This window comes from Pinus tabuliformis, chromosome 7, assembly GCF_031772625.1.
Source record: "Pinus tabuliformis cultivar Carrire ecotype Pingquan chromosome 7, CPIR1, whole genome shotgun sequence".
Taxonomy (NCBI): Eukaryota; Viridiplantae; Streptophyta; class Pinopsida; order Pinales; family Pinaceae; genus Pinus; species Pinus tabuliformis.
The window spans coordinates 2000047502-2000059522 of NC_142293.1; the positions used below are offsets into that span (position 1 = coordinate 2000047502).

The following is a 12021-nucleotide window of genomic DNA, read 5'->3' on the forward strand; positions in this document are numbered from 1 at the left end:
TTCCTCTTTGAAACTTTAGTCACTTTTGTTATCTTATATTGCTGTGAGGTTTGGGGTTGTAGCGTCTCCAGAGAATCATGGAGAAAGATTGAGCAAATCCAGAAGCGTTTTATAACTTATAACCTGAAAATTAAAAGCAATACACCCTATCCTATTCTCCTTATAGAAGCAGGCATTTCCCCTATTGAGAGCCTAGCTATGATTAGGTTTCTGCTGTACAAGCACAAACTCAATAACATAGACGATCATAGACTTCCTAAGCTAGCTTTAAAGTCCAGCCAAAACCACCTAAGGCTCAATCGGGGGTCGCATAAAGACACAAGGGCCTGGTTAAACTATTGGGAGATCAACGAGAATGATGCATTGCAAAACATTAATAACATTAAAGATATTGTTACTTCTAAGTTCAAAGAAAAAATGTGGTGTGAGAAAGATTTAGCAACTAAACGAAAATTAAGTTATTATAAGAAGGTCATCAACCCCACCCTAGAAGATCAAAAGTATCTCTCTATTTTAACTAGCTCAAAGAAGAAAATTAATATAGCAAAGATTAGAATGAATTCTCATGAGCTCCATAGTGAAACAGGTCGTTGGGCAGTTCCTAAAACACCATGGATAGAAAGGATCTACCATATATGTGAGAATAGGAACATCAAGGATGAAAACCAGTTCCTCTTAGAGTGCCCCGCGTACAACCACATTAGATCTCAGTTTCACAATCTTTGTTACAATATTGACCTTCCTAGCCTTTTACAATGTCAAAATTATAGTGAGCTCGAGAGGCTTCTCTACAAACTTTTTGAGCATAGGAATAAAATCTTAAATCAAAATAAATAATTCGTTTCTTTAAGTCCGATAGACCAATGTTTGGTCTCAGCGGACGTTAACCACCACCACCACCATCATCATTATTATCAAAATAATAATAAAACAAATAAAATTAAAAAATCTATGTACATTATTAAAAAAACCAAGTGTCTTTTTTTATATTATAAATTGGAAATTAGTAAAAATATATATTAAAAAAGATTCAGGGAAAAAGGAAAATAAATAAAAAATAAAAACAAAAAATTAAATGAATGGAAAAAATTGAAAACTAAAAAATAAAAAAAATATTAACTATAAACCATATTTAATTAAAAAATTTAAAAATTATAAAAGGAAAATTAAAAAATTTAATTAAGAAATAAAAAAATTGAATTAAAAAAATGGCAAAACAATTTTTTTAATAATTTTTGTAATTTTTATATTTAAGTTTTTAGTTTTAGTTTTTAAAATGGTATTTTTAAACCAATTTTATTTATTTATAAATTTTAAATTTATTTTAAAATTATATTTTTATATTTCATATTTTTTAAAAAGATTTACAATTTTTAAAAGTTATTTTATTTTTTTACATATTTATTTTATTTTTAAAATCGTTTCTCAATTTTTTTTTTTTTTTTTAAAGTTTTAAATATTTGTTTGTTTGTTTTGTGTTGTTGTTGTTTTTTTTTATTTTAATTATGATGAATTTTTATTGTTTTTTTATTATTATTATTTTTTTTTTTTTCCCCTGGGAAAATCAGTAACTTTCATTAATATTTGAAAATTACATAAGCAGATGCCGCAGCATTACTGTCATAGTTCAATACAATATTCACCTTTTCAGGTCGTTTTCTGAGTCATAACAAAAAGTTCTAGTTACATCCATGATCTGTGCTTTACAGCCTATTTGCTATTACAAAAAATTTCTGTTCATATATATCAGCAGTTCATATTGTTCTCTGTTCACTATTTAGCTGTTGGGACTGTTGTCCCGCTGCATCCTCTGATCTATATATGGCCGGTGGTAAAACTGATGTTCCTCCGACCCATTCTGCTCCACTATTTGTCCATTGCCTCGGGGAAGTGACGAGGCCTCTTTGGATAGTTTGTCAGCCTCGCTATTGTGTTCTCTGTAAATATGCACACATGTAAAATGTTCAAAAGCTGCTTTGAGAGTAAGTGTATTTTGAAATAAATTGCTGAGCATGTGTACATGGCAATTTGTCACATTATTAATCCAATTTACAACCACCATTGAGTCCCCGAATATGTTGAGCTGTGTAAAATGATGAGATAAAGCAAAATGAAGTAGATTATATAAGGCAGAGAGCTCGGCAAAATTGTTCGATCCAATACCAAAACCTAATTTTGCTAGATATCTATGATTTCCGTTAATGTGCAAGACAAAACCACCGCCACACCCTGTTTGATTTGATGCACCATCGAAAAAAGCCCAAGGGATTGTTCTGTCAATCTCAGGCATTGGCTGAATAACACGGGTTCTGGTTGGGGTCGGTTCTGGGAGTTCCTGGTATGCAGCTATGACTGCTATTTCAATGAGGCTTCCCGAGAAAGGTTTATCATCGAAGATGGCTCTGTTTCGAGCAAGCCATGCATACCATATGGCCACAGGGGGGAGGTTTAATAGTTTGGAATCCGGGTGGCTACGGGCCCATGAGCACCAAGCCTCCAGTAGGTCAGCGCCGCTCCAATCGCCCGTAATTCCCAACTGTTGACAGATAATCCTCCAAATGCTTTGAAAAGACGGGCAAAACAAGAATATGTGGTCTGAACTTTCAGATGCATTTTTGCAGAATATGCACCATGAGGGTCCCTGGATGGCTCTGCGGGTTAACTGTTCACCGGTAGGAACTATACCATGAAGCGCACACCAGAAAAAGAGCTTAGATCGAGGAGTGGCCCTTAACTTCCAAATGGAGTGCCACCAAGGGTGGACCTGTTCCGGAGATCTGTGAGCAATGAGGGTACAGTATCCTTGTTTAGGGACATATGTACCATGGTCGGCCGGGCACCAGATCAATTCATCAGGGCCTTGCTTAATACGAATATGGGATTCAGATAGTGCCATGATGTATTGGTCCCATTCCTGGTGCCATTGGATAGGTAGATCCAAAGAGTGGGCGGTTCTCCATGCCTGTGAAAAAATATCAGTATGTAGTGGATCAGCAATCTGTGCAAAATGTAGTATCCCCCGGCCATATAAATAATCTATAATCTCCTGGTTTAAAATATGTCTGCCTCCACTGTTGCTCCAAGGGTCCAGACCAATCCTGCTTGTCATGCCATCATTGATTCGCCATGCCAAGTTATCCCTAATGAGAGGGAGGGAGTCAATCAAGGCCTTCCAAACAGATGAGCCCCCCTTCGAAGACCAGGAAGGAAGGCGTGCCCAGTCCATCATATTTTGAGGCCAGATGTATTTGTGGTATGTGACATGAGTCCATAGGTTTTGACTAGTGAGCAAGGTCCAACCCATCTTGGCAGCAAGTGCTTTAGCGAATACAGGGAGCTCCTTGAGGCCCCATCCACCCCATTTCTTAGGTAATGATAGTTTCTTCCAGCTGATCCAAGCAAATGTACGTTTCTCCTGATTCCCATTCCAAAGAAAACGGTTACATAGCTGCTGTATCCTCCCCAGGATAGTCCTAGGAATCCATGCTAGTGCCATCCAGAAGACTGGGGTAGCTTCTAGCACTGATTTAATGAGCACCAGTCTGCCAGCTCTAGATAGATATCTGTGGCTCCAACCCAGTAGCCTCTTTTCAAGTTTGGCAATCAACCAGGCCCAATCAGCAATCCTTTGGCATGTGGGTTTCAGATTGAAACCGAGGTATTTTAGGCCTCTATCCAAAGAGTATACCAAGAAGGGAAAGGCCTGAAGTGCAATCCTGGTCTCTTGGACCGTGGTGCGAGCACAAGTGATGGAGGATTTCAATTGGTTAGGCATCATACCTGTGGCCGCAGTAAATCTTTGCAAGATTTTCAAGAAGTTCCGGGAGTCTCTGACACTTCCATCAAGCAGAATAAGAACATCATCTACAAATAGTAGATGAGTAAGATAGCACAAATCTGATATCCCAAGCCCACCAATATCCCCATTCCTCTTTGCAGCTTCCATGAGACGACTGAGTCCTTCCATAACTAAGAGAAATAGTAGAGGTGATAGAGGGCATCCCTGTCGCAGTCCTCTCTCAGAGTGAAAAAAAGAGGATGCCGAGCCATTGATGAGAACACTGAACGTGGGAGAAGTGATACAAGCCATTATCCATGTAATATAGGAGTGTGGAAACCCCAAATGGATCAGGATCATCTTAAGATAGAGCCAACTGACCCGATCGAAAGCTTTGGAGAGGTCAATTTTGAGAAGGATGGCTTTCAGATTTTTGGACCAAATGGAATGAAGTGCCTCTTGGGCGAGACCAATGGCCTCATGTATCTGACGAGAGTCCAAGAACGCAAATTGCTGGGGAGCAATAGCCCTGGAGAGGATAGGTCTGAGTCGATTTGCAATGGTCTTGGAGATGATTTTATACAAGCAGTTGCAAAGCGATATGGGTCGGTAATCATCAAAGGATGCAGGGGAATCAGATTTGGGGATGAGGGCGATGAATGTGGAATTAATAGCATGATAAATAGATCCAGATGTACGACTCTCCTCCACCACCCTTAGCAGATCCTGTCCCAGCACCTCAAAGAAAGCAAGATAGAATTCAATAGTCCATCCATCTGGCCCAGGGCTTTTGTCTTTCTTGAACCACTTCATAACCCCTTCAAGTTCATCAGCTGTTACCGGCCCAGTGAGATCCGCCACATCATCATCCTCCACAAATCTAGGGAAGTGGTTAGCTACATGTATGATGTCCAGGAGTCCGACATCCCTTGGACTCTTGTATAAATTCCTGAAGTGGGTGGTGCCGAGGTGTGCAAGCTTATGAAAGTTGTCTGCAGACTCACCATTAGGGAAGGGAAGTTTCCATATAGTATTAGACACCTTCCTGCTCTTGGCATAGCTATGGAAAAACTTTGTGTTATCATCCCCCGCTTGAATCCATAGAGCTCTGCTTCTCAGCCGGATAGACTCCTCCCTCTCTTTGAGTATCCTGGCTTTTTGTCCTTCCAGGTTAATAAGTCTACTCTTTTCAGCCAATGAGGTGAAACCCAAACCCCGATCATCTGTAAGGTTACAGATCTCGGCTTCTATTTGGGTAAGCTGCAAATTTTCCCTTTCGAGCTTTTCCTTGGCCCACAGGATGGAGAGATGCTTTAGCTCTGTAAGATTTCTGCAGAAACTCCTAGCAAAAGATTCATTATCATTGATGGGGTGGGCTGTCCAGTAATCCTGCACCAGCTTGATATACGAGGGATCCTTCAGCCAGGTATGATTGAATTTGAAAGGAGCTTTGGGCTTCTTAGAAGGCCCCTGAATCTCAAGATAAATGGGGTTATGGTCCGATTGCCCCCCCGATCCAACCCATTGACGATACAAATGGACACGCTGGATGAGAGACCCTTTAAGAAGGAATCTGTCAAGTCTACGAGCCAGAGCAGCTTCCCCTATTCTTCTATTCCTCCAGGTGGGGAGGGGACGCTGCATAGGGACATCTATATAGTTAGACTGCTCAAGTAGGTTGAACATGAAATCAGTGATGGGGTCGATATGGCCATCCGAACCCCATGATTCCCTGAAGCCTAACGAGAAATTTAGGTCACCTCCCAATATGATATGATCTTCGCTCAACATGGGGAGATGAAGAAGGTTCTGCCAGAAAGCTTCTCGCTGGGAACACGGAGCATATATATTGACAATTCTAAGGTCCAAGCCAAGGTCGGCCGAGAAGATGTCCAGTCCAATAAAGCCAACCCCCCCCCAGCTAGCAGATACATTAATGGTACGGGGGTTTATGCCAATGGCTATGCCCCCAGATCGACCAATGGCATCATTAGCAGAGATAATCCATCCAGGGATCAGAGACGACAGAATAAGAGAACATTGATCAGCTGAACAGAGCGTTTCTTGAAGCATGATAATGTCACAGGGCTCTGATTCGATGAGCCTCTTCAAGGCTAGTTTCTTGGAGGAACTAGCCAATCCTCTACAATTAAATGAGAGGCACTTCATGGGGGAACACCTCTCGGGGTGTGCCCTGCTCTAAGGACCCCATCGATGGTCGATTGTCTGCCAGAGACTACCTCGGCCCCAGCAATCTTAATGGCTTTAGATAGGTGAGATTTCCTCCCCCTGGTACACGTCCCCCCCCCTTCAGAATCAACAATGCCCAACCCGGATAACTTAATAGGGGGATCCTTAGCAGATTGCCGAGGACGAAGGAAGTATGGGTGCGGAGGGGAGGAAGGAGACGGGGTAGGGCAATCCGAGAGGGGATGAGTGGTGGTGATAGGATCCACAGAGGTAGAGGGAGCAGAACTGAGGGGGCATTGAATCATTGATACAGGAGATGAGGGTTCAATCACATCAATCGATGAAAGAACATGAGAAGCAGGGATCTCGGATGACATACCCGCTTCAGCCGCCGAACGAGCACGAGTGATAGGAGGCGATGTACGCTCGATGCCGGAAGCTTCCATGGAAGCTGAAGCCACGGGGGAGGGGCCAGCAGAAGGAGGCCTCGAAGGATTTGGTGAAGCCATCCTGGAAGAGGTCGGGGTGTGCCTCGGAGTATCATCCGCTTTCTTGTTGAGGGGGCAGTCTTTGGCAAGATGTCCAACCTTATGACATCTTCTGCAGCGAAAGGGGACTCCTTCGTAGTCCAAGAGCTGTACCCTGATGCATCTGCCCCATTGCAGCGTAACTTGCTCCTCAAGGCCTTCTCGGGTATCCAGGTGAACCAAAATCCGAGCCAGTGATCGGCTTCCAGATTCCACAAATGTGCGATCATAGTCTAAATAAGTCCCGAGAGCATTGCCGACCTGGATAAACACTTCTTCAGCCCAGAAGGGAAGGGGGAGACCCGGAAGTCGAACCCAAATCGGCCCCGCACCAAGCTGTTCCTTTTCTGGTTCGAATAGAGGGTTCCAGCGCTTAAGAAGAACAGGGGCCATTTCAATATGCCAATACCGCCCCAGAACCAAATCAGTCTGACTTTCCTTGGAAAATTTGAGAGAAAACCAGCCTCTGGGAAGGACGTGGACCTCAGGAAGATCAAACAATACACCGCCCCAAATCTCCTTGACCCATGATATGAGCCTCTGACGCGAATACGTTCTGCCCCTGACGTGTCCAACCAGGACCGTGTTCGCGATGTCCATATATTCCCCCAACGGCTTCGATTCGTCAAATTTAATTGAAATAGCCCTAGATGTCGCACGCACACAGTGAACTTTCCTCTTACCAGTTCGAGGGGCCGATGGATGATCAACCAGAGGGTTAGTGATACCCTCTCTCGCAGGGGGCGGAGCAGGTCGCGAAGAGACCGCGGGGGTTTCAAAACATCCTGAACGGCGCGACCCAGATGCAGCTGGGAGAGATGAAGGGGCAACAGACGGCAGGGATGTAGGAACCGAGAGTAGAGGCGGAGCGGATGGTTCGAAAGAGGGGGATGGAGGAGTGTTAGAGGCCAAAAATTGTAAGGACCCAGGCGAGAGTGGCGGAACCTCGAAAGGCAGCGGCGCAGACGGATAAACTCCGGCAGAGGTAGGGCAGTTCCGGAATACAAAGGGCACTTCAGATGAGAGATGATAACCAGGACCAGCTGACGAGGAAGATGGAAAAAACTGTGAACGGGGACCAAAATAGGGCTGACCAAAGATAACCTTATCCGGCGATGGGTCCGCCGAATAATCCACCGCATCCAGCTCAGGGGCATCCATAACTGACACGAAACCGCACCGACAGAGACAGGCAAGGTAGCTACGGGATTGCTGCAGCAGGTTCCAGATGAGTGACCGCGACGGGGAGTAGGCTAACCAGGCAGGTATCGTGCCCTAGGTCGATTGTACGCCGGTTAACCTAGCCCAAACCCTTGCGCGAACGGTCCATCCTTCAGAGCTCCCCCCTATTTTCTTTGTTGTTTGTGTGGTGGTATTCTCCTTTATATATTATTTTTTTATTATTTTGAATGTATTTTTTATTTTCTATTTTTTTTCAACTTTTCACAAGTGATTTATTTTATTTTTTAAATTGTATTTCTCGTGAAAAAGGGTTTTTAATATCTTTTCAAATAAAAAGGTGATTTTATTTTTATTTTTCAGTTTTTTACATTAATTTTTGCCCCACCTCTTCTCTCTCTCTCTCTCTCTCTCTATATATATATATATATATATATATATATATAAACACACATAATTTCTTTTTCAAGTTTTTTAAATGTAAATAATAATAAAAAATAATTAATAATTAAATAAAAAAAATTATGTTATGTTACTTTCATATTAATGGTTGAGATTTTTTTCGAAGGTACTAGTCGTCAAGGTTGTAATGTCACCCCAAAAATAAAATAAAATGAAAGTTATCTAAATTTGAAAAACTATTAAAAAATAAGCATTAAAAAAAAAAATAAAAATACAAAGGCAGAGAAATTTGAAGTGCCGAGTCTTAGGCTCTTTCATAGTCATGATATTTGGCATTTAATGTCATGATTAAAAAATGTTTGAATTTTAATCCTAAAAAAAGGGCGATGCTGCATCACCATGTTTGCCTTTCAACATGTTTCGTCTTTAATGCCATGATTGAAAAATGTTTGAATCCTAAAAAAATATGATGTTGCATCATCACTTTTGCATTTCAACATCTTTGTTCATGTCTTTTGTAGTCATCTTTAATGCCATGATTGAAAAATGCATGAATTTTAACCTTGAAAAAAGAAAGAAGGCGACGATGTCACATCACAAATTTTACATTTCAATGTGGTTTTTCCTGATTTTCGTAATCATCATATTGGTTTTTAATGCCGGGGTTAAAAAATGTTGGAATTTTAACCTTCAAGTGTAAAAAGGATGATGTTGCATCACCACTTTTTAAAATCAGCATGAAAATCATGATTTGAAGCAACTTCCAAGAAAACGAGAACTCAATAAAGTTCCCATTGTAGAAATTTTGAATAATATAACACTTATTCATAGAGATTATCCTGATTATACACTATTGCGGAATGCATGCATAATACATAACCTCCTCTACGTTGATCATCAATTTTGCGGAATTAAAAACAATGAAACATCAATCGCATGCGCACATTAACACAGTGTGTAATCGGGGAAAGCATACAGCTGAAAACCCCCAACTATCTGTATATTATAATGATATAGAACATGTAACAATACATAGTATAATACTCCTCACAAGTACTCAGTACTATCTCCACCTGCTACACACAAACTAGCTCAGATTTGAATCAAGTCACAGATTCAAATCTCCTCCGCTGTCTGCCTACCTCTACTGCACAATCCAATGTGAGAATAGGAATAATCCAAGTTCGAATTCCGTTTTTTTGTACTACTCAATCCTCATTGGCAATCTCAATCATTGATTGTGCAAATCTCATGCACAGCTATAGTCACAACTGATAGCAGTCTCACTCTTTCACCCACCTCTAACACTTGTCTCCACTGAACTGTCCATGCACTGAGTTAAATGATGTATTCTTTAGTTGATTTATGAGTTAATAATTAGTGAATTGATTAATAATTAATTCACATCACTAATCACTAGTGTATTCTGCAGTTAGACTAAATACAACTAGTTCAACTAAGTCAAACTGAACACAACTCCATCAACTCCTCAATCAACTCCACCAAACTCAACCACTTGAGCTCTAACTGAAGTCCATCATGCAATAGCTCAACTGACCCATAAGAAAAGCATATTTCCTTCTGGCAGTTGCATGTGCCACATCCGTAGCTCGAACTGAAGTGCTCCAAGAGGATAAGATAATGTTTGTAGTCCAAATATTATTAAGAGCTAATAATATTCGACTGTTCTATTTTTAGCATGGCAGTCTAAAAATAGACTCCGCCCATATGTCTAAAAATAAAAGTCCATATATTTTTACCAACATGACCAATCATCCACAAATAACATCCTGCAACTCATAGACCATGATCCATATGTCTAAAAATAGACATAGTCTAAAAATAGACTTTGCGCCAAAAATAGCCTGCGGGTCCACTTAGTGAAGGCGACTTCTTTTCACTAAGCTCCATCATCTTGTTGCATTTTCAACACCATTAAGTTGATAACATTGTTCCTAATGGGCACATACAAAAAGCTATCTTATCCAAAAACTTATGAATCTCCAACATAGAGATGTACTCAATTGTTTGGTCCCATACACTTTTGAGAATTTTGCTTCTACATGTTACTTTAATTTTCCTATTAGATCCATCACCAACTGGATTGAATTCTAAAATTCCATTTTATATAAGTTTTGGGAGGATCCCTGGATCCAGGTGACCAGGGGGCAACTGCCCTCTCCAGTTGACGGTATGCGACACGTGGAGGGCGTTGGATTTCACTTGGCTCCCACTAAATCCATTTACTCCACACATCCCATCACCTCAATTTGCGAGGATCACTACGCACCTTCTCTTGGTTCTTTACTCTGTCGTGATCCGAACTCCCAACTATTCCCCTATGGTTTCTTTCCATTCCGCTTTGCACCTCCCCTCCCAGTCTTGTTACTATGCCCACTTGCATCTGCATTCCCATCATGAGTAGTGACAGAGAGCATGGCCGTCGCCTTGGGTGGGGACGAGGTCGAGGGAGACCCCCCACCACTCTGGATAATCATTCCATTGCCATCTTGTTTAACCATCACATTCTAGAGAACATATCCAGGAAGCTAGTGGCCATGGAGGAAGAAAAAATGTGCCATGGGCACTCGTCCATCTAGGCTTTGCGTAAGATTCTGGCTCAACAATTGAAGGAAAGGGAGGACATCAAGGACAAATCCACCCATTTCATTTCCAAACTCTCTGCATTCATGTGCCACTCTTCTACCTCCTTGATGTGGTTAGCCTGCAGGGACTTGGGTATTGATTATGATCCCAATGTTCCCTCCCCAGAGATGGTAAAAACACTCTTGCTACATATTTTGAAGAAGATAAAAAGGTAGAATTTGAAATGAATTGTTGCAAAGAAAAATAAATACCTTGGGAAATAAAGAAGTAACACAACCAGAACAAGGCCTTATGCTATCAAAACATTAATCTAAATACCCCCTACAAAACAGTGAAATAGATGCAATTGGTATGGAAAGTTTACAAAGAATGTTCAAGAAACTATGTAACAAAATAATTAACAAGAAGAGATGTACGGGGGAGAGAATTTCTAATCAAAGACCCTTTTGACCTTTCTTTAACAGACCTCTCCCCCAAAGGTAATTAAACCCCCTTCCACAAACATGAATACTGCTTTTTGGGGTGTATCCATAGAGAAATTTTGCAACTACCACTACGATAATCACTCAAATAAAAATTTCCCACAACGAATAAATGTTATGAATCTCATGGAAAACAAATTTCTAGATCAGGTGCTTAGCTTGACCAAACCAAAGGCCAAGTTTAAGATACCACAAGCAAAGAATCATCTATGTAATCAATGAAAATAACCATGGTCCTATGGGAAATGATACTTGGAGTAAATGCAATAGAAGAGGATGATGTTGTAGATGAAACACTTTTATACAAACTAGGAGAAAGGTTCATGTTCCTTGGCCTCAGTTTATCAAACCTGAAACTCTAAGAGGCCATGGGTAATTTCCCCTGTTGTTAAGCCCACTCTTACATTCACATCCTGGCCAAAGTATTTAGGTCTAGAATTTGAACTTTTAGAATATGATGTAGTTGAAGACTTAAAGAAATTAAGGTAGTAAATTTCAACCATGGATGATCTATGTAGAATACACTAGTAGAAAATTAGAAATTAATGACTAAAAAGACTACTAAAAATCACATATAATTAAATATGTTTAGTCACATGGCCATTAGTGGCTAATTTACAGTATCACTATCTATGTGACCAATTTAGTTGTATTTAACTTAGTCGTTAATTCGTTGTCTAATTTTTATTGTCTAGTAGTATATTTAGTCGTGAATTTGGTCACTGAATTAGTCATTAATTGCCACATTTAATGACCAAACGCACAACCAAATATACTACTACGGATCACCTATTGGAGGATCTAGTCGACACCTATTAGAGGGGTTAGCTGACTTAGTCGACTAGCTTGGTTAAGT

The 12021-nt window shown here is 40.7% G+C and overlaps 1 protein-coding gene across 1 annotated transcript; it reads right to left on the reverse strand.

Moving 5' to 3' along the window:
• Positions 1 to 1612: 1612 nt before the first annotated feature.
• LOC149256492 (uncharacterized) lies at positions 1613 to 7802 on the reverse strand. Its single transcript, XM_089460765.1, has 2 exons — positions 6348 to 7802; positions 1613 to 1937 (listed from the first exon to the last, which is right to left on the reverse strand). The coding sequence occupies exons 1-2, from the start codon at positions 7654 to 7656 to the stop codon at positions 1867 to 1869; spliced, it is 1380 nt and encodes a 459-aa protein (XP_089316891.1). The 5' UTR covers positions 7657 to 7802; the 3' UTR covers positions 1613 to 1866.
• Between the last annotated feature and the right edge of the window lie 4219 nt (positions 7803 to 12021).

Coding starts and splice junctions, on each gene's coding strand:
- LOC149256492 (XM_089460765.1), bottom strand. CDS start 7,656: ATGGATGCCCCTGAGCTGGATGCGGTGGATTATTCGGCGGACCCATCG. Junction 1,938..6,347: donor TCGTTCGGCGGCTGAAGCGG/GTATGTCATCCG, acceptor GCATATTTACAG/AGAACACAATAGCGAGGCTG.